The sequence below is a fragment of the Scardinius erythrophthalmus genome (assembly GCF_964197995.2).
Source record: "Scardinius erythrophthalmus genome assembly, chromosome: 1".
In the NCBI taxonomy this organism is placed as follows: domain Eukaryota; kingdom Metazoa; phylum Chordata; class Actinopteri; order Cypriniformes; family Leuciscidae; genus Scardinius; species Scardinius erythrophthalmus.
The window spans coordinates 19085920-19110920 of NC_138221.1; the positions used below are offsets into that span (position 1 = coordinate 19085920).

Here is a 25001-nt window from a genome sequence, read left to right on the forward strand (position 1 = left end):
CATACACTCCCAGGGGTGTTAATTTAACACTGGAGGTTTTGCTGTGTACAAAGAGCCGTAGTTAACTGACAAGCGGAGCCATATCGCATTAAATATCGCTGGCGATACGTCCGCGATATTGATGTGATTTGGCTCAGCTTGTCAGTTAACTACGGCTCTTTGTAGTAAATGCCGCTTCATCTGAAAGCAGGTGATGGCGATTTACTACTAATCAAGGAACCGGCATTACTGATGAGATGCGCATAACAATATCGCGATTTAAATCGCCCAGCCCTAATTGTATCTGATCTCTTTGGAATTCATGTGGATGACATTAAGTTTATTTACTTTTTTTTTTTTTTACTCTTCTTTCATAGTGTTATGGAGAGAGTGACATCTTTGCAGTTAGAACTGGTTGAATAAAACAGTTGTGGAAAACGGAGAGGGTTGTTGTTGTAACGTCTGCCAGAGGGTGTGTGTTCTGTCCAGGTGAAGTAAAAGACGGATCGAGGCGAGAAGGAAAACCCGAGGCACAGGACTGGTAGTCCTTATGGATAGTTCGCACAAGCACACTCTTAACATACATGTCAAGGAGTGGATAAAACAGTAAAAGAGACAAACAGCACGAAATTAAACCGTGTAGTGTCCCGTAGCAATTCGCGGAGGAGCGGCCATCTCCCACTTCCGCGCAGTGTCTCCAGGGTTCTCAAGTCTCACGCATTGGCCGTGAGACACACGCAATTCAGCCAGTTCACACGCTCACACGCCACACCGTGCATTTCTCACGCTGAAAAGGCAATGCCAACCAAGTTGTCCTGCAAGCTTTATATATAACATTGTAAACGAGGCGCAGGCACAAGTTTCCTGCCGCCAGCGCGTTATCTCGGCCAGATTGCGTTCGTTACAAGGCAACATAGATGCGCGAACACACGGAAGTTGACGGAACACTCTCGGCCACCGTACGTTCGTTACTAGGTAACCAACAACATCGCGCGAACACACACGTCGTGATGGAGAAGGCAAGTTGGAAGAAAGCTCGTCTAACAATTTTATGCTAGAACATTTAATATATAACCCATCGTATACATTATTATTGATGCAGTCAAAAACTCTACAACTACTTTACAACCAGGCCAGACCCACTAAGCAAAATGATGTCCGAAAGACGTCTTTTCAATGTCTTTGTTACAAAAATCGGACGTTGAAATGACGTCCACTGAGGAGCCAGAATGAAAGTTTATATGACGTCTTTTTTTGATGTGTTCTGCACGTCCGATATAGACGTTCATCGAACCTTCGTACAAGGTTAAAACGAGTTCAAATGTGGCCATTGTGGACATATTTCAACGTCATTTATGGTCTCATTTAGACATAATTACTTTGACTATTGCTGTCGGATGATCTTAGTGAGAATTAACAGAGGTTTAGATGTTGATATTTGTTTCATTTGAAGTGTCACCATTGTGGTGATCAGTGTTTGCTTTAGTTGGGCTCTTGGTCCCCTTTCTTTTTACTTTAACTTTTCTTTGGCTGCTGTAACAGTGTGTAACACAATTGTTGTGGCAGCGAAAGCCTAGAAAAGGTTTGAGGTGTTATCAGCTCAATGTTGATGATGACATAATCATCACAAAATGGGCATCTAATATTGTGTTTAAAGATTTGTGTTTATATTTGGCATTAATAACCACCAACCTTGTGGAACTGCATTATTGGTGCCAAAAACATTATAATTATGACTTATTTGAAGGTATATAAAAAGCATGTGCACATGATGTTTTGAGCAAATGTATCATATAGTCACACACAGACATCAAGATTGTGCATATGATTCACAACAATGGTGACAATAAAAAAAAGTGTATTCCTTTAAGTACACTTAAGTGGTCTTTCATTTTAATTATATTATATTATCTGCAAGTGCACTTTTCAAAAAGTATACTTTTATGATTTGAAGCACACAAAAAAAAGTCAGCTTTTAATACAATTAAGCACACTTTTTTCACGAAGGTTAGCTTAACTTATAGGATTTGACATTGTGTGTGATATTGTGAGCTAACAGTAACTGCAAGAGCTTAAAAGTTCATTTAAAGTTTGTAATTTCAGTGTTTTTCACTGTCAGTAATACGATATTTAAATGCAGTGTAAAGTTTAATTGTGTATTAAGAAATATCCTAGTTTTAGTGGACTCACGTTCAGGGTACTTATAACTATTGTGTTTTATAAACTTAATTGAATTGATGTTATCGGTGTCCTCAAATGAAATGAGTTGGCTTAACTTGTTGGGTTTTAATTAATTTAGCAAATTAACTGATTTAACTATGAAATTGTTCACTCATTCAAGTGGACTATATTAGTGAACTAATGTAGGGAATAGTGAATGAGGGTATAGGGTTTGATTGGGAAAACAGCCTCTGAGTGTTGACTTTGAGCGCTGTTAATTCACAGTATATTCCTGTAGGCTACTTTCTCGAAAATGACAAATATCACCCAGAATGCATTTTTTTATATGGTATGTTGCTGTTTTAATGGAAAACAGCATGTTACTGTCAAAATTTGGCCATTTTTTTACAGCATATTGTTTACAGTGAACACTGATTTAGGGTTGAAACCTCAACAAGAATCCGAGCTCTGCGATCAAAGCTCTCCTGGAAGGCTCTACGGATGTGTTCTTCTGGAACTCCATTAGGCACGATTACCTGAGACACGGTGGTGCTTTGACCAGGACCCCGGTTTGTGTTCATCTGGATCTGCAGGTTGTAGTATCTCTGATTGTTGCGGTTAAACGTGCCCTGCATGTCGATACGGAGATGATCTGATTTGATCAGTTCTGATTTTGCCTGGTCCACCAGATAGCCATTGTCCCAGCGACTGATTAAGTTTTCCGCCTCGTTACTCCATTTACTGCCATTAGCGATGTCTTTAGGCGCTGGAACTGCAGTAAGGGTGGATGTTATCTTGTTAGGCTCGTCCTTAAGTGTGCATATCAGTTTTTTGTCACTTGGAGTTTTTTGTTTTTTCTTCTTGCCACCTGGGGCTCTCCTCTTGCGATGTTGAGAGGTGATGTAAGTGCACTCTCCAGATTCAATGGGTCCACAGTAATCATAATCTGACTCTGAGGTCCAGCACCAGTTGTACATATAATAATGTAAGTCACATGAGTGGTCTGAGCGACAGGGCTTGCCTTTATAGGTTACATCTACCTCTGGAGAGCAGTAGTCCCAGCTGTTGGCAGTGTGGCACCAGTAGTAATCACCACTCTCATAATACTGGCACTCGTCTATGCAACTATAATGACTTATAGACAGGTGAAGAAACATCTTTGGTTCCACAAGCCCACAGTAACCCCAGCTTCCCTCCGTCAGCCAGCACCAGTTGTAGTTATTACCCTGCTTTCCACATGGACTGTCTTTTTTACACTGCTTATTATTGTAATCTGTGTTTTCTGATGGCGAGCAGTAATCCCATCCGTCCGCAGTATGGCACCAATAGTAGTCTTGATATCTTTGGTCACAGTGGTCGTAACACAGTGAACCTGTCTTAGATCCATAGTGGTTCTTGTCGTCCATCACCAGCCCACAGTATCCCCAATGAAAGGTACCAGTTCCGCACCAATAGTAGTCTTGACCATGCTTTCCACACTTACTGTCTTCCCAGCATTGCCTACCCCAGTAGTCCATCTTTTCCTGAGGTGAACAGTACATTTCTTGGCATTGTCCATCTTTATCAATAGACTTGCACTTGTACTCGCCACCATTGAGCTTGCAGTCTTCTATACACTTTGTTCTGAGATGAGTAAAGAAAGTTTTCCCAGCACATGGTGAACAGAAGAGGAGAAGCAAAACGAGAGAAGTGTGTAGATGTCCCATTCTTTCTGTGTAGAGGAGAAAAAAAGTGAAGAGTAAGGGTACGTTTACACGACAACGATACGCTTAAAAAGGAGAAATTTTTCCTTTGAGTTTTCCGCATACAGACGACACTGTGGAGCTTATAATATGACAAAATGATTTGAATTTTGAAATGTGTAAATTTGAACTACAGACAAGTGTAATCTAACAAAACTGAATATTATGTGGAATTTTAAATAGTTCTGAATTAGATTTCTTCAGACAGATGTTGAGCATTTTAAATGTAACGAATGTAAATGTTTTTTGTATGGCTGAATTCTATAGACATGTATTTTCAAACAGCTGTGTGTGTTTTTTTTTCTGAATTCTTAGACTGCAAATATACAGTTTTAAAAAATACAGATTCAAGTTTTCAAGATGAAGAAGAAATTCAGAACTTCAAATTCAGTTTTCTAAAATTCAAAACGCAGATATTTAGATCGTTCAGAAAGTAGTTCACAGGTCATCCACAGGGAAGAGTAGAGGCTCTCCGAAAAGTAGTTTTCTGGCGCAAATGTGGCGGTGTACCTTTGGATAATTTGTTTTCTTATTTTTGTCTTGTGACCAGATGATATCAGCAATGTGATGATGATGATGATGATGATGATAACGATGTAAGTGTATAAGATGTAGTGCTCTGATCAGCTGATCTCTTCTAGACTGTCATGTGTGTTATTATTTAATATAATTGATTACAGTAATGTTTCTACAGCATGAAATACAACAGTGTTTTAATAAGAAAATCTGTATAATAAAAAAACACTAAACATTTAGACCTACTCCTAGATAGCAACATTGAACCGGCCCACATCTGGCACTTGTGGAATACTGATCTGGCCCACATGCGGCGTGGAATGATGGCACTTGGGCAGACCGCTCCTGTTTGCCAGATCTGGGCCACAAGCAGGCCATAGCAATGCCACATGTCAGCCAAGAGCAAAGAAATAAACCAGAACTGGACCTTATCTGAGCCACAAAGTCTGTGTATATTAAATATGGAGTCATCTCAGCCTTAATAAGCCTGTTAACAAGCAGAATCACTGAAGGAAAGAAGAGAACAGAAAAAGAGACGAGCAGAAATACAAGAACTACAACTGACTTCAAACACAGTCTTTGCAGAATGTACAGTTGTGAGAATATCGGATGTGCATCATTGCAAATGGATCTGCACACTCGGTCTTAAAGTGACAGTGCGCAATAAACCTAATAGTGTCTGTACACTTAATAATAATCAAACAACAAAATAAAAAGTGAAAAGCATTATCTGCTCTTTAAAAGTCCGATATTGTCAAAAATGAAATTTCCTGGTTTTTTTTTTCATGATAACAGAGGTTTAGGGGCTATGAAACTACACTGTCAGAAATACACTGTTAAAAAAAACAGCAGGATTTAAATGTGTGGTAAAAAAAAACATCAGCTGTGGTTCCCAGTACTTTACCATAAAAAATACAGTAGGAACCTTTTAGTTTTCATGGGACAACCGTTATATTACATAAACCGATAAATGTTATCATTAAATTTCACTAAAGTATTAAAGTCTGCTTTATATCTTTGTAATATACTGATAACCATCATAATAACACAAGAGATAAAAAAGAAAAGCACACGATGATTTAAGTATACCATTAGTTTTCCACAAACTGAGGCAAATGTTAATATTTAGAAGGTGCACAGTGTCATACACACAAACACAAAACACCATCATGGTGACACACACATGACTCCAAATAATGCCATAAACATTCATTAAACAATATATGATGTAATATAAACCCCAAATGTATAAAACTGATAACAAAAACCAAGAAGAAACATAATTATTTAAATTAAATAGTATCAAATGTGAAGTGTCACACAGGGAATTCTGGGAATGTCCATTTAGAGAAACAACAGGAACAGAAAAAAGAGACGAGCAGAAACACAAGAACTACAACTGACTTCAGCCACAGCCTTAGATGAAATCAACTGAAGAGAAAAGAAGACATTACATCTGTGAAGATCTCAGCAGAGGAGGATTAAACAACTCCACAAACAGCATTACCAGCTTCACTTATTACTAACCAGACTGACTTTATTTCTGTCTGACATCTACAGTTCTGTTTGAGAATTAACAGAGGTTTAGATGTTGATGATTTATTCTTTCATTTGAAGTCACCATGATGGAGATCAGTGACTGCTTTAGTTGGGCTCTTGACCCTTGACTTTCTGACATTAGGTTTTCTCTGCCTGCTGTAACTCTGTGTTTATAAGACATGTTGATTATGGCTAGGAAATCAGAGAGAAAATAAATCATGTGATGATGGTTGTGTATCAGTGATGGCAATCACCATGTTTAATTCACTGAGCTCTTATCTTTGATTATATGTGTTATTAATTTTACATTATTGATTGTAGTAGCCCTATGCTTCTACAGCATGTGATCCATCATTGCTGTGATAATCAGAAGAATTTTTAAAACATTGTGTACAATAACTGTTTGAATTGTTGGATCTTTTAGACACACACAGACATCAAGAATCAGCATATGAATCTCAACAATGGTGATGATAAAAGTGCAGTGCACTTGATGGAGCCTCCAAATCAAAACTCATCAGTATCTCCCAGCATGCATTGCAGCAGGAATACATTATGCTGAATTGCCTTAGTATTTTCTTTCATTATTATATCTGCTTTTATTTTTGATGTTGTTTTTGTTGCAGCTTTTTAGTAGCTTGTTTTGTGATGTTCAGAGTTTTATCTGATTATTGTGTTGATTGTCACCGTTGTTGAGATTCATACGCTGAAACTTGATTTCTGTGTTGGTTTAAATCAAATAATAGTTCAAAACTTTTTTCTACACCATGTATTTTTAAAGTTCTTCAGATTATCTGTTGCTCACTTACAGAGATATTATACTCAATAATATGAAATATTTATTTTTAATATTATAATTAATATTATCAATTTGCTCATAAAGTGAGAGATAAGACTCTTTATGAGATCAGTGATTCAGGCCACAATATGACGATTATCTCATCATTAACCTGTTAAGCTTCACCAGTGCGTCGGCGCACTGAAGCGTTTTTTATTTATTTAATTCAAAATTACTATCAGATTTAATGTTATACCTTGACAAACTATACATCATTAAAAAGATATAAGACTCAAGTTTCAGTATTTGACCACTATTGTATTCTGAGAAACTCATAGTGACAGTTATGTCTTAATTTGTGTCAGGAGTTATGAAATGAAAAAATGAGTCGATACCTTTAATATGAATTATGCGCGTCAGCCGCTCCCATTCATAAAAAACTCCCGTGCTGTCGTCATGACAGCGATACACAAAACAACGTCCCTCAGGGCTTTAGCTCAAAAATGTGCAGATTTGGAGAAATATTGATAGATTCTTTTAGATTCACATCATATTTCTATAGACAGGAATAATATTTATTGAATTTATACCCAAATGCGTCAATGTAATCTTTATGAGCGTTTGGTATTCTAATTCACAGTGTTTTCAATTCATACCAATAGCCTGAGGGCGCTATATGCACAGTAATATAGTCCATATATGGCACATGAAGAAGAGCCATGATCATGTGACATTCCAGGAAGCCTCGAACACACACACAGCTAACAGAGATCGGCTGTAATCATGCAGATAAAAGATGTTTTGAAGACAATAAACATGATTGCAATGATATCTGATTTGCCTGTGTTCTTCAAGCCATGCCAGGTATTTTTATAATAATAGATTATATTTATAATGTAATGCTAATCTATATAGACTTCATCATTGTGCATAATACTATCAAATAATATATTTTCTGCCTGATTTTTTTATCTGAAGCTAAATTAGATCACAGAAGATTATTTAAAACATTCGGCTTGAGTTATAAAGTACGTTTTGAGCATAAATATGGTTTTAATCTCATATATTGTCGTGTATTGATGGTGTGCTAAGCTAACATGCTAGCTAGCCCTAACTGTTAGTCACATGACATGGTCTTGAAAAACATTTAACTAAATACAGAGTTTTGGGCTTATTATCTTCAGATTTTAAACATAAAATGTTTAGACATGTGGCTTTAGCTGTAGTGCATTTCTAGATTGCTCCAGTGCCAATTTCAATTTTATTTTCATGAGGATGTTTCATAAAAAATAATTTCTAATAACTTTACAAAACTTTGAAGCTATTTATAACAATTTTTGTCATTACGACAATAATTAATTCTACATTTACAATAAACTGCCAGGTGTCAGCTTTCAAACGAGATCATACTTGTGGTTTTAGTACAAAGGGTTCATGAACTGTATCTGTTTCAGTTTGGGTATGTCATTTCTGGGGATTTTTCAAAAGTGGCGTTGCAGCTTAACAGGTTAACCTGCCATCATCACCTGGTCACAATTTCTCTCTGATTTTCATGCCATAACGTTTGTGTTATATAACCACACAGTTAAGGCAGTCAGAGTAAAGGCCATTGCACACTGAGTCCGAAATTCGCATCCGAAATTTTCGCACGTAAAAAAAAAAATTCGACCTCATGTTATGTCAATCATGCTTGCACACTGTCTACGAAACTTTCGTCTGTAATAAAAAAATTCGGATCGGGTTCGATTTTCTGCGTTTTTCGCATCCACAGCCAGTATTTTGAGAGGTTTTTTGACAATTCAGAGCCACCGTACAAGCGAACGACAAAATCCAGAATGACGTCTGACAAGTTGATACACTTCGTCTCGCAGCACAAGTACTGTATGAAAAACAAAATGCGGATTACAAAGACACTGAATAAAATATAACCTGTAAACAGCTGTTCTGTCTGCCCAGCGCTTCTGCCGGCCGCGTGTGTGTGTGTCCGTCCATAGACATGCCAGTCTCTGTTCAGGATCGATTGGTTCACGGAAATTGGTGGTCTTCTTTTTAATATGTGGCTCCAGTATCGCTAGCAAAGCATCAAACTGTTCCACTGACATTCTGAGGTAAATTTTTAATCGCTCGGGATAATTTAGCAACTCCTTGATAAGGAGGTGAAACTCTCCTTCCTCTCGGCACAATCTCAGGATTGGATGGACCCAATATTTCCTCTTTCTTTTTCTCTTTTTAAGAAGAAAGAGGGCAACAAAATCATCCTCACTGCTTGACGAATCCATTTTGTATTTTTTTGCGTTTTTTTCCGCAAAGGTTTAATAAATACGCATCGGACTCAGTGTACAAGGTTTCTGTGCGTGACGAATTTTAAGGCTGACGAACACGAAAAAATGCATACGAAAATTTCGGACTCAGTGTGCAATGGCCTTAAATCTAAAGTTAAAAAGTCAAGGGTCAAGAGCCCAACTAAAGCAAACACTCATCTCCATAATGGTAACTTCAAACTTTATTATTTTCAATAAAACATCAACGTCTAAACCTCTGGTAATTCTCAATAATTAGATTACAGGAAACCACAGCTGGCAGGTTTTTATTTTTTATTTTTTATATAAAAGTTCAGTTCAATGTTCAATGCCATAACACCTAAAATTTTACTACCGTATTTTTTACGGTAAAGCACTTGCAAGCTGCTAGTGTTTTACCGTAAACTTTAGTTCAGTGCCGTAAAAGCAAAAAAAATTCTACCGTATTTTTTACGGTACAGTACTGGCAACCACAGCTGCCAGTTTTTTTCCGTAATATTTAGATCACTGCTGTAAAACCTAAAATATTACAACCATATTTTTTATGGTAAATCGCTTTCAACCAGCTGCCAGTTTTTTACCGTAAACTTTAGTCCAATTCCGTAAAACATAAATATTTATACCGTATTTTTTACGGTAAAGTACTGGCAACCAGCTGGCAGTTTTTCAACGTAATTTTTAGTTCGATGATGTAAAACTTTGTAAAATTAGTAAACATTTGCTACAGTATTTTTTACGGTAAGGTACGGTAAATGCAACATTACGTTTTTTTTTTACAGTGTACTTCCAAAATCCGTACATTTAACAGTATATTAATGTAAAATTACATGAAATGTCCCGTGAGAGCTATTACAGTTTTTCACTGTATATAGTAAGGGTACATACCGTTAAGGAATTAACTTTTTTTTTTCGTTGCTTTTTTACAGTTTTTTACAGTTAAAATTACGAACATTTTTTACAGTGTAGGTAGCCTGCACTGTTAGACCTTACCGGTTTTTTTTACAGTAAAATACTGGCAACACTGTTGCCAGTAAAATACTGTTAATTGTACAGTTCTTTACTGTAATCTAGTTTGTTTCTGTAAAAATGCACTACTTTCAGTACTTTCGGTACTGAAAGTTTGACGAAATTGCTCCTGTCTGCTGATCGATTGCTCCTGTCTGCCTCGCTGCCTGCTGTGAGTGTGTTTGTTTGATTCGGTGCGATAAGCTCCGTCTTAGCCATATATTTCTTTGTTCTGAACCATCATTTTACTACCATTTCTAGTTGTTTATACTACTACATTTTACCCAACATCTCAGATTAACCTGACATCGCTAGCTTTTGTTATTAGTACTACTAGCACAAAACGCTAGTAATTCGCTAGCCTGTTAACGCGCCACCCGTGCGCTCAGCTATTTTATTTATTTATTTTTCTCTCGCGCGTCCGCGCCTTTGAGTTCATAAAAAGCTCAGGTGAGTAAGAATCACTCAACAAACACGGTGAGTAATGTCTTGTCCTGTTATTGTCACTTGCACTTCATGTCACATGTTTAGTATAGGCTTCTCTGTCGACAATATAGGATTTATATGTGATAAATGTAAGGAGACAGTTAGGTTGACAGAGAAGATTTCAGAATTAGAAACACGCATCCGAACTTTAATTGAGGATAGTAAGAGTGCTAGTGCTTTAGATGTTTTGGATGCGCATAGAATAGTGCACACTTTACATGAGTCGGTTCTGGCTGAAGTAGAGCCCGTGCAGCCGGGCAAATGGGTGACAGTGAGGGATCGCTCTAGTCGCGGATCTAAAAACCACTCTTCCGTTCCGATTACCATAACAAATCGATTTGCCCCGCTCAGTGAAACACCCACTGAGAATGATTGTGCCCTAGTTATTGGCGATTCTATTACACGGAACGTGAAAATAGAGACACCAACCACCATAGTCACATGTTTGCCGGGAGCCAGAGCGCCTGACATCAAAGCAAATTTAAAAGTGCTGGCTAATGCTAATCGTAAATTCTCTAAGATCATTATTCATGTCGGCACTAATGATGTTCGACTCCGCCAGTCGGAGATCACCAAAATTAATATTAAAGAGGTGTGTGAACTTGCAAGTACGATGTCAAGGACTGTAATTTGCTCTGGCCCCCTTCCTGTTCGCAGGAGTGATGAGATAGTTAGTAGATTGTGTTCGCTTAACGGTTGGCTGTCTAAGTGGTGTCCGCTTAATAATATAGAATTCATAGACAATTGGAAAAGTTTTTGGGGCAAACCTGACCTGTTGAAAAGAGATGGTATTCATCCCTCCTGGGATGGTGCTGCTCTTCTCTCTAGTAATATGGCTCATAGTCTTAGAGCTCAAACATGACAATCTGGGGCTCAGGTCAGGAAGCAGACAGACTGGCTAAACCGACTGTCTGCTAGCGGCCTCTCGTCACCAAGGTCAGATAAATCCCATCACATAGAGCCTCTTTCACCTAGCTATCATCATATAGAGACTGTGTCTGTTCCCCGAATTTGGAAATCCAAAAAACGTTTAAACCCAACTAAGGTTAAAAATTTAATTGATGTTCAACAAATAAAAAACAGCTATAATACAGATGAGCAAATGCTAAAGCTTGGGTTGCTGAATATTCGATCGCTTACTTCAAAAGCACTCATTGTTAATGATATGATTTCAGATAATAACCTAGATGTGCTGTGTTTGACAGAAACCTGGCTAAAACCAAACGATTACATTACTTTAAATGAATCAACCCCGCAAGATTACTGTTATAAACATGAGCCTCGTCTGAAACGCAAAGGGGGTGGTGTTGCTGTAATCTATAGTAATAGTTTCAAAACCACTAAGAAATCAAGTTTTAAATATAATTCTTTTGAAGCATTGGTGCTTAATGTAAAAATATATAGTGTAAACGATAAATCACGTTTGAGATTTGTGCTGGCTACTGTATACAGGCCACCAGGGCACCATACAGACTTTATCAAAGAATTTGCGGACTTTCTATCAGAATTAATATTGACTGCAGATAAAGTACTAATTGTTGGTGATTTTAATATACACATCGATAATGAAAAAGATGCATTGGGATTGGCATTTAAAGACATTGTAAATTCAATTGGAGTTAGACAACACGTGTCAGGACCTACTCATCGTCGTAATCATACTCTAGATCTAATATTATCACACGGAATAGATGTGGATGCCGTTGAAATTCTGCAGCAGAGCGATGACATCTCAGATCATTATCTAGTCTCGTGTAATTTGCATTTAGCCAAGGCTGCAAAGCCGACTCCGTGTTTCAAATATGTGAGACCTATCACTTCTGCTACTAAAGATTGCTTTATTAATAATCTTCCTAATCAGTTTCATCATCTCAGCATCTCAGATAGCTTAGAAGAACTAGATATTACAACAGAAACGTTTAACTCTCTCTTTTCCAGCACTTTAGACACAGTTGCTCCGTTGCGCTTAAAGAAGATTAAAGAAAATAGTCCAACGCCGTGGTACAACGAGCACACTCGGGCCCTTAAGAGAGCAGCCAGAAAAATGGAGCGCAACTGGAAGAAAACAAAACTAGAGGTATTTCGCATTTCATGGAAAGAGAGCTCAATTACTTACAGAGAGGCTTTAAAAGCTGCTAGATCTGCTTATTTTTCAACCCTATTAGAAGAAAATAAACATAATCCTAGGTATTTATTTGAAACGGTGGCTAAACTAACGAAAAATAAAGCTTCAAGCACCGAAGTTTCCAAGCAACACAGCAGTAATGACTTTATGAACTTCTTCACTTATAAGATTGATAATATCAGGGACAAAATTATAACTATGCAACCGTCTACTACAGTATCGCATCAGGCAGTGCATTGTAGTCTCCCTGAGGAAAAATTTGATTCATTCGTTGCTATAGGAGAGGAAGAATTTACTAAACTCATTAAATCATCTAAATCTACAACATGTATGTTAGACCCTATACCGACTAAGCTACTGAAAGAAATACTTCCAGAGGTCATAGATCCTCTTCTTAATATCATTAATTCGTCTTTGTCTCTAGGATACGTACCAAAAACCTTTAAGCTGGCTATGATTAAACCGCTTGTTAAAAAAACGCAACTTGATCCTTCAGAATTAGTCAATTACAGGCCGATCTCGAATCTACCTTTTCTGTCAAAGATATTAGAAAAGGCAGTATCTTCACAACTGTGTTCCTTTCTTGAAAGAAATGATATCTGCGAGGATTTCCAGTCCGGATTTAGACCGTACCATAGTACCGAAACAGCTCTCGTTAGAGTCACAAATGATTTGCTCTTATCATCCGATCGTGGTTGTATCTCTCTATTAGTGTTACTCGATCTTAGCGCTGCATTTGACACCATCGACCACAACGTTCTTTTAAATAGATTAGAACATTATGTTGGCATTACAGGAAATGCACTAGCATGGTTTAAATCATACTTATCTGACCGTTATCAGTTTGTAGCAGTAAATGATGAGATGTCTCATCGATCACAGGTTAAGTATGGCGTACCACAAGGCTCAGTATTAGGACCGCTGCTGTTCACTCTGTACATGCTACCATTAGGAGATATCATTAGGAAACATGGAATTAGCTTTCACTGTTATGCTGACGATACTCAGCTCTATATTTCTTCAAAACCTAACGAAACTTATCAATTCACAAAATTAACGGAATGCATAGCGGATATAAAAAATTGGATGACTTGTAATTTCCTACTTCTAAATTCTGAAAAAACAGAGTTTCTAATTATTGGACAAAAAACTTCCTCACGTAATAATCTAGAATACTGTCTAACACTTGATGGCTGCTCTGTTAAGTCTTCGTCGTCGGTTAGGAACCTGGGTGTGCTCTTTGATACCAATCTTTCATTTGAAAGTCACGTGTCTAGTATCTGTAAAACTGCATTTTTCCATCTTAAAAATATATCTAAATTACGTCATATGCTCTCATTGACAAATGCGGAACAATTAGTTCATGCGTTCATGACCTCAAGGCTAGATTATTGTAATGCTCTACTGGGTGGTTGCCCTGCACGCTTAATAAACAAACTACAGCTGGTCCAAAACGCAGCAGCTCGAGTTCTTACCAGAACCAGGAAGTATGACCATATTAGCCCAGTTCTGTCAAAACTGCACTGGCTCCCTATTAAACATCGCATAAATTTTAAAATATTGCTGATTACTTACAAAGCACTGAATGGTTTAGCTCCGCAGTACTTGAGCGAGCTCTTAACGCATTATAGTCCGTCACGTCTATTACGATCTCAAAATTCCGGCCAGTTGATTATACCTAGAATATCAAAATCCACTGCTGGCGGTAGATCCTTTTCCTATTTAGCACTAAAACTCTGGAACAGTCTTCCTACCATTGTCCGGGAAGCAGACACACTCTGTCAGTTCAAAGCCAGATTAAAGACACATCTCTTTGACCTAGCTTTCACATAATACATTATAGACTTCTATAATTTAATGTTATGCTGCATAGATTAGGCCAGCCGGAACCGGGAACACTTCCCAAAAATCCTGATGTACTCGTTACATCATGAGAAGAATGGCATCTACGCTAATTTTAGTGTCTGTGTTTATCCCAAGGTTTTCCCGCAGCCTGCCGGATCCAGGCCGTATCCAGATCTGACGAAGGACCTTCACCTGGACCGATGACAACGCAGTGCTGAAGTGCCAACTAGTCTCTCCCTATGGAGGATCCCACTACCACTCTACAGATAAGGCGTTGTCGGGAAAATTCGTCTTGCGGTCCTACCCCAAAGCAACAAATAAAATAAAATTCCTTATCAAAATTTATAAGGAAAGACAAGTATTTTGTTTAGGCTTGGCTTGTAGGGAATTCCAAACCTGCGTATATTCTAACGCACATAACTATAGAACCCATTCTAAATGCGCATGTGACTGCCGTCAGCGTTTCTCACAGGTTCGCGTTTAAAGTCTGTGTAGAGAGAATGGTGTCGTCTTGGCGGCCCCAAATTTAGTGACAAATGATCATTGCGACGGAACCAGATCGATTAAGGCTAAGTTTAGATGGAAATAACTTAACTCTGCTGTAAAGCCGAAACAATCTCTGTTACCTTAAATTATACGCTTATCTCTGTAAGGCTGCTTTGAGACAATCTACATTGTTAAAAGCGCTATATAAATGAAGATGACTTGACTTGACTTGACTAAATTATAGTTAACTAATTACACTTGCAGAAACCGACTGCCTTAAATTGACCAACTGTCATTTAAATGTATTAACTAAAATTTATAATGCATTAATAATGTGAGCAAAGTATTACTGTGAACTTCTTTCATTTGAGACCACTAAAAAACTATTGTACATAAAAAGATTTTTACTGGATCAGCAACTACACAGTCACTGTCTGTTAAATAAAGCAACATGCAGCGTATCATCAATGTTTGTAGATCTTCTCCTGGACTGAAGCACAGGCTCTACTCTTCAGCACAATGGTGACCCAAAAAATTAATTTTACAGTAAACTACTGGCAACAGTGTTGCCAGTATAAACCTGTTTTATAACTTACAGTTTATTACTGTTAAAATACATTTTGTGGGTGTGTCTTTTTTATCTTACACAGTTAACCCTTTCAACCCCTCAGGGAAATCCACACTACGAGTAAAAAGTAGCGATGCAGTGAGATAATTAAGGGAATATGTAAGTGATTGTAAGCAGAATCACTGAAGAAAAGAGAAACACAAGAACAGAAAATAGAGAAACACAATAACTACGACTGACTTCCAGCCATTACACATTATTACACTTATTATTAACCAGTATGACTTTATTTCTGTCATACAGAAGTTGTTATTGAGATGTTTAATTGAAAATGTTTGGTTTGAAGTTACCATTATAGAGATCAGTGCTTGCTTTAGTTGGGATGCTGATGCTAAAATGTTAGTTGTTCTTTTGCTGCTTGAGCTGTGTTTTTGCAAGTCACACTTGCGCACACACAGTTTATGAATGACTGCAGTTATAATGATTATGATGACAAAATCATCATATTGCCTGTTCATTCACTAAGGAATTCTTTCTCACTTATTCAGAGTTTAATTCTCAATCAAAAGTGTTGCATTAGCACCACTGTGAAAACGCAGCAATAAGATACAATGACTCTTTTTTTAACACATGATGCATAGCCAGAGAAACAGAGCTACACTGTGTTTTAGAAAAACTGAGATATCACAATTTAGCACATGAATCTCAACAATGGTGGCAATATTTCTTTATTATTATTATTATTATTATTCATGCAGCAGTGCATGCTGGGAGTTTTATATTATCCTGGAACCCAGCATGCATTGCGACATGAAACTTTTCACCATTGTTGAGATTCATACGCTGATTGTTGATATCTGTGTGTGTCTGAGTCAAGCAGGAGTAAAATAAAATTGAATGCACTATATGATTACAATATTCTTCAGAAGACCTGATTACAGAAATATTGATTTCATTTTGTAGATTCACAGATATATGCTAAATATGAGATAACTATAATTTCAATGACTATATACAGGAGAAATCTGAAAACCAGGCATGTTCAGGATGATTGTGACATCATCTCAAAAAAAAAAAAAAACACCTGATCATCTTCCTCTTAACTTTTTCGTGCCATAACAAATGTGTTTTATAAACTCACTGTTACAGCAGTCAGAGGAAGATGAATGGTAAGAAGTCCACGGACAAGAGACCAACTAAAGCAAATACTGATCTCCATCATGGTGACAACAAATTTTATTAATAACTAAATCTCTGTTAATTCTCAACAAGAACTTTTGTACATGTATGGAAGAAATAATCGTAAACTGGTTTGTAAACTGGTTTCACACTCAGTGTGGCTGGAAGTCAGTTGTAGTTTTTGTGTTTCTCTTTTTTCTGTTCTTTTTTCTCTGTCCTTCAGTGATTCTGCTTATCAGGTGTTCATCAGTGTCTCAATTCACTCACTTATTTTCATTCAAGTGGACTATATTAGTGAACTAATGTAGAGAATAGTGAATGAGGGTATAGGGTGTGATTGGGAAAACAGCCTCTGAGTGTCGACTTTGAGCACTGTTAATTCACAGTATATTCCTGTAGGCTACTTTTATTTTCTACGGTATATTACTGTTTTAATGGAAAATGGTATAATATTGTCAGAATTTTACAGCAAGGGTTAACAGTGTGGTTAAAACCAGACCATTCTCAGTAGTAACTGAGTTATAGTCTGGCAAAGCTTCTTTAATAACTCATTTCCAAAGGGGCGTCACCAACGGATGTCGCTCAAATGCCCCTGGGCGCAATTGGATAGAACCTAAAACCAATCAGAGCGATCGGCATGTGTAAAGCCATATGCTGCGTCCCAATTCGCCTATGTTACACTATGCCATAAAATATGTACTCTTTTTGTGAAGAAAAGGTTTTTACTTTTGAATGTGTAGCAAAAAAGTAGGCAAGCTTTGGGACATACTACTTCGTCATCTTTATCGGACGGATCTGTTGCGTGCGTCCTGTCACGTAAACTGCCCTGTCAATCATCTTGTCACAGTTAAAATCCTCTATTAAATCTAATTTAATTTCCTACCGTTTCGGAGAGAAATGTAGTAGCACGTTCATCTGCCAGTGGGTCTTTCATGGAGACTGTCCTCATGTGTTTGCGATCTGAATATAATAATGCTGCATTTAAAAGTTGGTGCGCTTCACCAACGGAGTGGACGTTGCTCAAATGCCTCTGGGCACTAGGGCTGGGCGATTTAAATCGCGATATTGTTATGTGCATCTCATCAGTAATGCCGGTTCCTTGATTAGTAGTAAATCGCCATCACCTGCTTTCAGATGAAGCGGCATTTACTACAAAGAGCCGTAGTTAACTGACAAGCTGAGCCAAATCACATCAAGATCCTTCTTTCTGACTTCGATTTATGTTGTTGATTACAGCATAACTGTGAATCTGAATAAATGACCAGAATTTTTTATATAATATAAAGGATTTCTTAAAACTTGTTTAAAAAAAAAAATCATTATTTTAGGCAGACACAGATGTCAAGATTCAGTCTATGCATCTCAACAATGGTGAGGAGCAGAATATTCAATGAGGAAAAGTAAATTACATAGACTAGGGCTGGGCGATTTAAATCGCGATATTGTTATGCGCATCTCGTCAGTAAAGCCGGTTCCTTGATTTAGTAGTAAATCACCATCACCTGCTTTCAGATGGAGCGGCATTTAGGGCTGAGAAGATAATTAAGTGATTCATTTAGTGATGATTGAGCATTATTGAAGACACCTGATGTTAACAAGCAGAATCACTGAAGAAGAAAATCACAAATTGTAAGTTACCATTAAGGTGATGGGAGTTTGCTTAAGTTGGGCTCTAGACCATTATATGTTTACTTTAATATTTACTGTTGTTTGTCTGCTGTTATTGATTTATAACAGTTAAATGAACAAAGTAAAATGTTATCTTATAGTGTTGGTTATGTTTTGACATAATCAAACTGTGATCTGAAAAGTAAAACATATTAAGATAGTTTGGTTTAACTTGTTAGTAGCAGTTTTGTGATTCTTCAGCCTATAATTATCAGGACTTTACTTATTATTCAAAATAAACATTGATCTGACCAAAAAGACGTTCAGACATCAATAATCAGCCTGTGAATCTCAACAATGGTGGTGACAATAATAAAGCATGTTGCAGTGGCTGCCACCAATCACAACTCATTAATGGCTCCCATCATGCATTGCGGTATGAATAAATTATGATCTGAATTGTCTATGTAATTTACTTTTCCTCATTGAATATTCTGCTCCTCACCATTGTTGAGATGCATAGACTGAATCTTGACATCTGTGTGTGCCTAAAAGAATGATTTTTTTTAAAACAAGTTTTAAGGAATCCTTTATATTATATCAAAAATTCTGGCCATTTATTCAGATTCATAATTATGCTGTAATCAACAACATAAATCGAAGTCAGAAAGAAGGATCTTAATGAGCTCAGTGATCAAGTTCAAATGATGATTGTCATAATATAACCAACAAAGATCACTTTTTACTTTGTTCAACTGGCAGTTTTAATTCAGATACAACCACCAAACAAAATCTAAAGTACACATGAAAGGGTCAGAGACCAACTAAAGCAACTACCCATCACAATAATGGTAACTTACAATTTGCGATTTTCTCCTTCAGCGATTCTACTTGTTAACATCAGGTGTCTTCAATAATGCTCAATCATCACTAAATTAATCACTTAGTTATCTCATTAACGTAAACACTCTTGAGTGTGGACTCATACACTCCCAGGGGTGTTAATTTAACACTGGAGGTTTTGCTGTGTACAAAGAGCCGTAGTTAACTGACAAGCGGAGCCATATCGCATTAAATATCGCTGGCGATACGTCCGCGATATTGATGTGATTTGGCTCAGCTTGTCAGTTAACTATGGCTCTTTGTAGTAAATGCCGCTTCATCTGAAAGCAGGTGATGGCGATTTACTACTAATCAAAGGAACCGGCATTACTGATGAGATGCGCATAACAATATCGCGATTTAAATCGCCCAGCCCTAACATAGACAATTCAGATCATAATTTATTCATACCGCAATGCATGATGGGAGCCATTAATGAGTTGTGATTGGTGGTAGCCACTGCAACATGCTTTATTATTGCCACCATTGTTGAGATTCACAGGCTGATTATTGATGTCTGAACGTCTTTTTGATCAGAGCAATGTTTATTAAATATTTTGAATAATAAGTAAAGTCCTGATAATTATAGGCTGAAGAATCACAAAACTGCTGCTAACAAGTTAAACCAAACTATCTTAATATGTTTCACTTTTCAGATCACAGTATGATTATGTCAAAACATAACCAGCACTATAAGATAACATTTTACTTTGTTCATTTAACTGTTATAAATCAATAACAGCAGACAAACAACAGTAAATATTAAAGGAAACATATAATGGTCTAGAGCCCAACTTAAGCAAACTCCCATCACCTTAATGGTAACTTACAATTTGTGATTTTCTTCTTCAGTGATTCTGCTTGTTAACATCAGGTGTCTTCAATAATGCTCAATCATCACTAAATTAATCACTTAATTATCTCATCAGCCCTAAATGCCGCTTCATCTGAAAGCAGGTGATGGTAATTTACTACTAAATCAAGGAACCGGCTTTACTGACGAGATGCGCATAACAATATCGCGATTTAAATCGCCCAGCCCTACTGGGCACAATTGGATAGGTTAGACCTAAAACCAATCAGAGCGATCGTCATCTTGTAAAGCCCGCCTCAACGTTTCTGATTGGTGCCGCGATTTCTCGGCATGGGGAAATGGACTTGAATGAGCTCTTTGCCAGACTACTTGCAGAGCAAATCTAAATTTGCCGGAAGTTGTCTGGGTTTTCCCAGGCTAAGAAATAGGGGTACAGTATGTCAAATGTCTTCAATAATGGTCAATCATCACTCAATGAATCACCTAATTATCTCATTAACTTTAACACTCTTGAGTGTTAATTTAACACTCATATTTTAACACTTTAACACTCTTGAGTTCAGGGGCGTCACTAGGCCCTTTTTAGGGGGGCTTCAGCCCCCCTTAAAAATATTTGATTAATACATTTTTGATCGCTTCAGTCCCCTTTAAAAAAACTAATTTGAAACGGCGGTCAAGTTTCGGCTCCTCCCCTTATCTGAGTCTGCTTGGAGTTAGCGCATTTTTCAATCTGCAGGGGCGCCGAGCAGAGCGAACATCAGAGAGTACAAGGTTTGTCGTGAGTGCATTCATTGTTAGATTGCTATGATATTAGGTCTACATCTGCATCGGTGCAGTTCTTTGTCATAAATGCATTGCAATTTACATAATGTAATGTTACTGGAGCATTGGGAGCAACATGGGACGGTTCGGTTTCTCATCCAATACCAATACGTTTCGCTGCGTTCACCTTCAGCCCTTATCACAGTGTGATAGTTGTTTTTTATTCCTACAAAAATGAAGCGATTAACACCCATGAAAACATACTTTAGAAAACGATCATGATTTATTTTAATTTACTTTTTAAACTTTAAAACATATTATTTTGTATTTCGGCATTACATTATGCAGCCATGCACAGAAATGATTAAAGACACACATCATTGTCTGAAAGCACTAGATGGCCCAGAGAGAAACATCATGTGGAGTTATTTTGTTTTGTATTAATAAATATAGTTTTGTATTGAGTAATAATGAATCAGGAGGAGTGTATCATGATACATACACTGTTAACCCTTGCTGTAAAAAAAGGCCTAATTCAGACAGTATCATACCATTTTCCATTAAAACAGTAATATACTGTAGAAAACAAAAATAGCCTACAGGAATATACTGTAAATGAACAGTGCTCAAAATCGACACTCAGAGGCTGTTTTCCCAATCACACCCTATACCCTCATCCACTATTCCCTACATTAGTTCACTAATATAGTCCACTTGACAGAGTGAATGAAAAGAAGTGAGTGAATTGAGACACTGATGAACGCCTGATAAGCAGAATCACTGAAGGACAGAAAAAATAAGAACAGAAAAAAGAGAAACACAAGAACTACAACTGACTTCCAGCAACACTGAGGGTGAAACCAGTTTACAAACCAGTTTAACATAATTTTTTTTTTTTTGTACAAAAGTTATTCTTGAGAATTAACAGATATTTAATTGTTGATGTTTTATTGAAAATAATAAAGTTATTATCACCATGATGGAGATCAGTGTTTGTTTTAGTTGGGCTCTTGAACCATTAACTTAATTATACCAGTTTTTCTCTGACTGCTTTAACTATGAGTTTATAAAACACATTTGTTATGGCAAGAAAAAGTCAAGAGAAAGGTGATAAGGTGTTTATGACTGTTGTGATGAATGCATAGTCATCCTGGACATGTCTGATTCTCTGATCTTAACCAGTGTAAAAGCTTTGGATTTATGGCTTTTTCATATTAATCATATATCTGTTAATCTATAATGAAATACAGCAATGTTTCTGTAATTAGTTATTCTGAAGAATATTGAAATAATATAATGCTTTATTACATTTTGAGCTCCTGCTTCTCTTAGATACACACAGACATCAACAATCAGCACATGAATCTCAACAATGGTGACAATAAAAACTTGCATGTCGCAATGCATGCTGGGTTCCAGGATTGTATAAAACTCCCAGCATGCACTCCTGCATGAATAAATAAATACACATAAATTATTGCCACCATTGATGAGAGACATATGCAGATTTTTGATATTTCTGTGTTTCTACATGACATTGTAGCTCTGTTTCTTTTTTAGGCTGTGCATTATGTGTTAAAAAAATGATGATTGTAATTTATTACTATGGTTTCACAGTGGTGGTAATATGACACTTTTGATACAGAATTAAAAACTGAAAGAGATTTAATGTATGAACAGGCTATACAATGATTTTTTTTTTCATCATAATCAGTATAACTGCAATCATTCACAAACTGTGTGTGTGCACAAGTGCAAAGACACAGATCATTCGGCCGGTGAAATACTAATGTTATAAAGGGTCAGCATCCCAACTAAAGCAAACACTGATCTCTATCATGGTAACTTCAAACCAAACATTTTCAATTAAACATCTCGATAACTTCTGTAGATGTATGACAGAAATAAAGTCATACTGGTTAATAATAAGTGTAATAATGTGTAATGGCTGGAAGTCAGTCTTAGTTCTTGTGTTTCTCTATTTTCTGTTCTTGTGTTTCTCTTTCCTTCAGTGATTCTGCTTGTTAACAGCAGGCATTATTCACTAATGTTCAATATTCACTTATTTCACTTATTCACTTATTATTCAACATATTCTCTTAATTATCTCACTGTAACACTGCGTCAATGTTACTTTTTACTCTTTGTAGTGTGGATTTCCCTGTGGGGATGAAAGGGTTAACAGTGTAAGATAAAAAAGTCACACCCACAAAATGTATTTTAACAGTAATAAACTGTAAGTTATAAAACAGGTTTATACTGGCAACACTGTTGCCAGTAGTTTACTGTAAAATAATTTTTTTGGGTCACCGTTGTGCTGAAGAGTAGAGCCTGTGCTTCAGTCCAGGAGAAGACCTAGAAACATTGATGATATGCTGCATGTTGCTTTATTTAACAGGCGGTGACTGTGTAGTTGCTGATCCAGTGGAAATATCTTTATGTGTGCAATAGTTTTTTAGTGGTTTCAAATGAAAGAAGTTCACAGTAATACTTTGCTCACGTTATTTATGCATTATAAATTTTAGTTCATACTTTTAAATGACAGTTGGTTAATTTAAGACAGTTGGTTTCTGCAAGTGTAATTAGTTACCTTGAATTTTAATTTAGTGCATTTTTACAGAAACAAACTTTAGATTACAGTAAATAACTGTACAATTAACAGTATATTACTGGCAACAGTGTTGCCAGTATTTTACTGTAAAAAAACCCGGTAAGGTCTAACAGTGTATATTAGAGTAAGAGTACACAGTAAATTCCCCAGTGTTAAATTAACACTGCTCAGAGCCAGAGGTGGAGATTCCAGGGGTCAGAAAGTAAAAGTCCTGCCATATGTTTATTCCACCCATGAACTCACACAGCAAAAACTCCTGTGTTAAATGAACTCTCCTGTGAGTTTATTTGGCTCCAGACTCAAGAGTGCTAAAGTTAATGAGCTAATTAAGTGATTCATTGAGTGATGATTGACCATTATTGAAGACACCTGATGTTAACAAGCAGAATCACTGAAGGAGAAAAATCACAATTTTAGACACTGTTATGGAGATTAGTGTTCGATTTAGTTGGGCAGTTGACCTTCAAATGATTATCTTTTTTTTTTTTTTTTTTTTTTATATGTTTATTGAGCACCAAAATACAAAATGCACACAATGAGAAACAGTACATTATAAATATGCAACAGTGCTCACATTTTTTCCAGTTTCTCCCCCCCACACTTCCAACATTACAATATCCCTGTCCCCTACATGGGTCCTAGACCCTGAAGCCACCCGCTCCTAAACAACAAACAAGAGAAAAAAAAAAATAATAATAAATAAAAAAAAAAAAAAAAAAAAAAAAAAAAAAAAATAAGAAGTAGCATTGTGGTTAGTTACGCTGTGTGTCCAGAGGACATAAACATTTCACTCATCAGGAATGATATTTAGAGAATCTATGATGGAAAGCAAGGGGTTCCAAGTTTTGTCAAATCTCTTCAAGGAGCCTCTAAGGGAGAACCTTAACCTCTCAAGTTTTAGGTTATGTAAAACTTCCTTAATCCATCTGTCATATGATGGAGGTAAGGCTTGCTTCCAGTTAAGTAAGATCAATCGCCTAGCAAGCAGAGTACAGAAGGCCAAAGAATGTTGTGCTTCAGCTATTAGAGTGCTGCCATGTGAAATACCAAAAAGCGCAGACAAAGGATTTGGGTTTGATATACAATGGTAGGCTTTGTGAAGAGTGTTGAAAATTTTAAACCAAAACTCTGTTAGCTTTGAACATGACCAAAACATGTGAATGAAATCTGCAGGAGATTGGTTGCACCGATTACAGACATCCATAACATTGGGGTAGAATTTAGACAATCTGTGGTTGGTGTAGTAAGTCCTATGTATTAGTTTACATTGAATCAGTCCGTGCCGTGCACAGATGGAAGAGTTATGGACTAGCTCTAGAATCTGGTCCCATTGATCTTCCTCAATATGCCCCAAGTCCTGTTCCCATAGATCTCTGGTTTTTTGGGGGAAATTAGAGAGAGTGGAATCAAGGGCTTTAAAGATATGAGAAATAGCTCCTCTCTGATTGGGATTTACTTGGAGAAGAGTGTCTACCAAAGTCTCTGGTGGTAGATTTGGGAAGTCAGGGTAATTTCTTTGTACAAAATGCCTAATTTGAAAGAAGCGAAAAAGGTGAGAAGCAGGTAGTTGAAATTTGGTTGATAGGTCGGCGAAAGACATGAAGGTACCATTGTCA

The 25001-nt window shown here is 36.9% G+C and overlaps 1 protein-coding gene across 2 annotated transcripts in view; it reads right to left on the reverse strand.

Moving 5' to 3' along the window:
• Positions 1-341: 341 nt before the first annotated feature.
• The window catches only part of LOC308692189 (uncharacterized protein), a 36847-nt gene continuing 12187 nt past the window's right edge, over positions 342-25001 (reverse strand). The window contains exon 2 of one of the 2 annotated variants that reach the window (XM_081367967.1): positions 342-3850. In XM_081367967.1, the coding sequence (XP_081224093.1) occupies positions 2559-3845 (1287 nt within the window). In that variant the 5' untranslated portion in view covers positions 3846-3850 and the 3' untranslated portion in view covers positions 342-2558. The remainder of the gene's footprint in view (positions 3851-25001) is intronic. The other variant, XM_081367968.1, reaches the window with a different exon arrangement.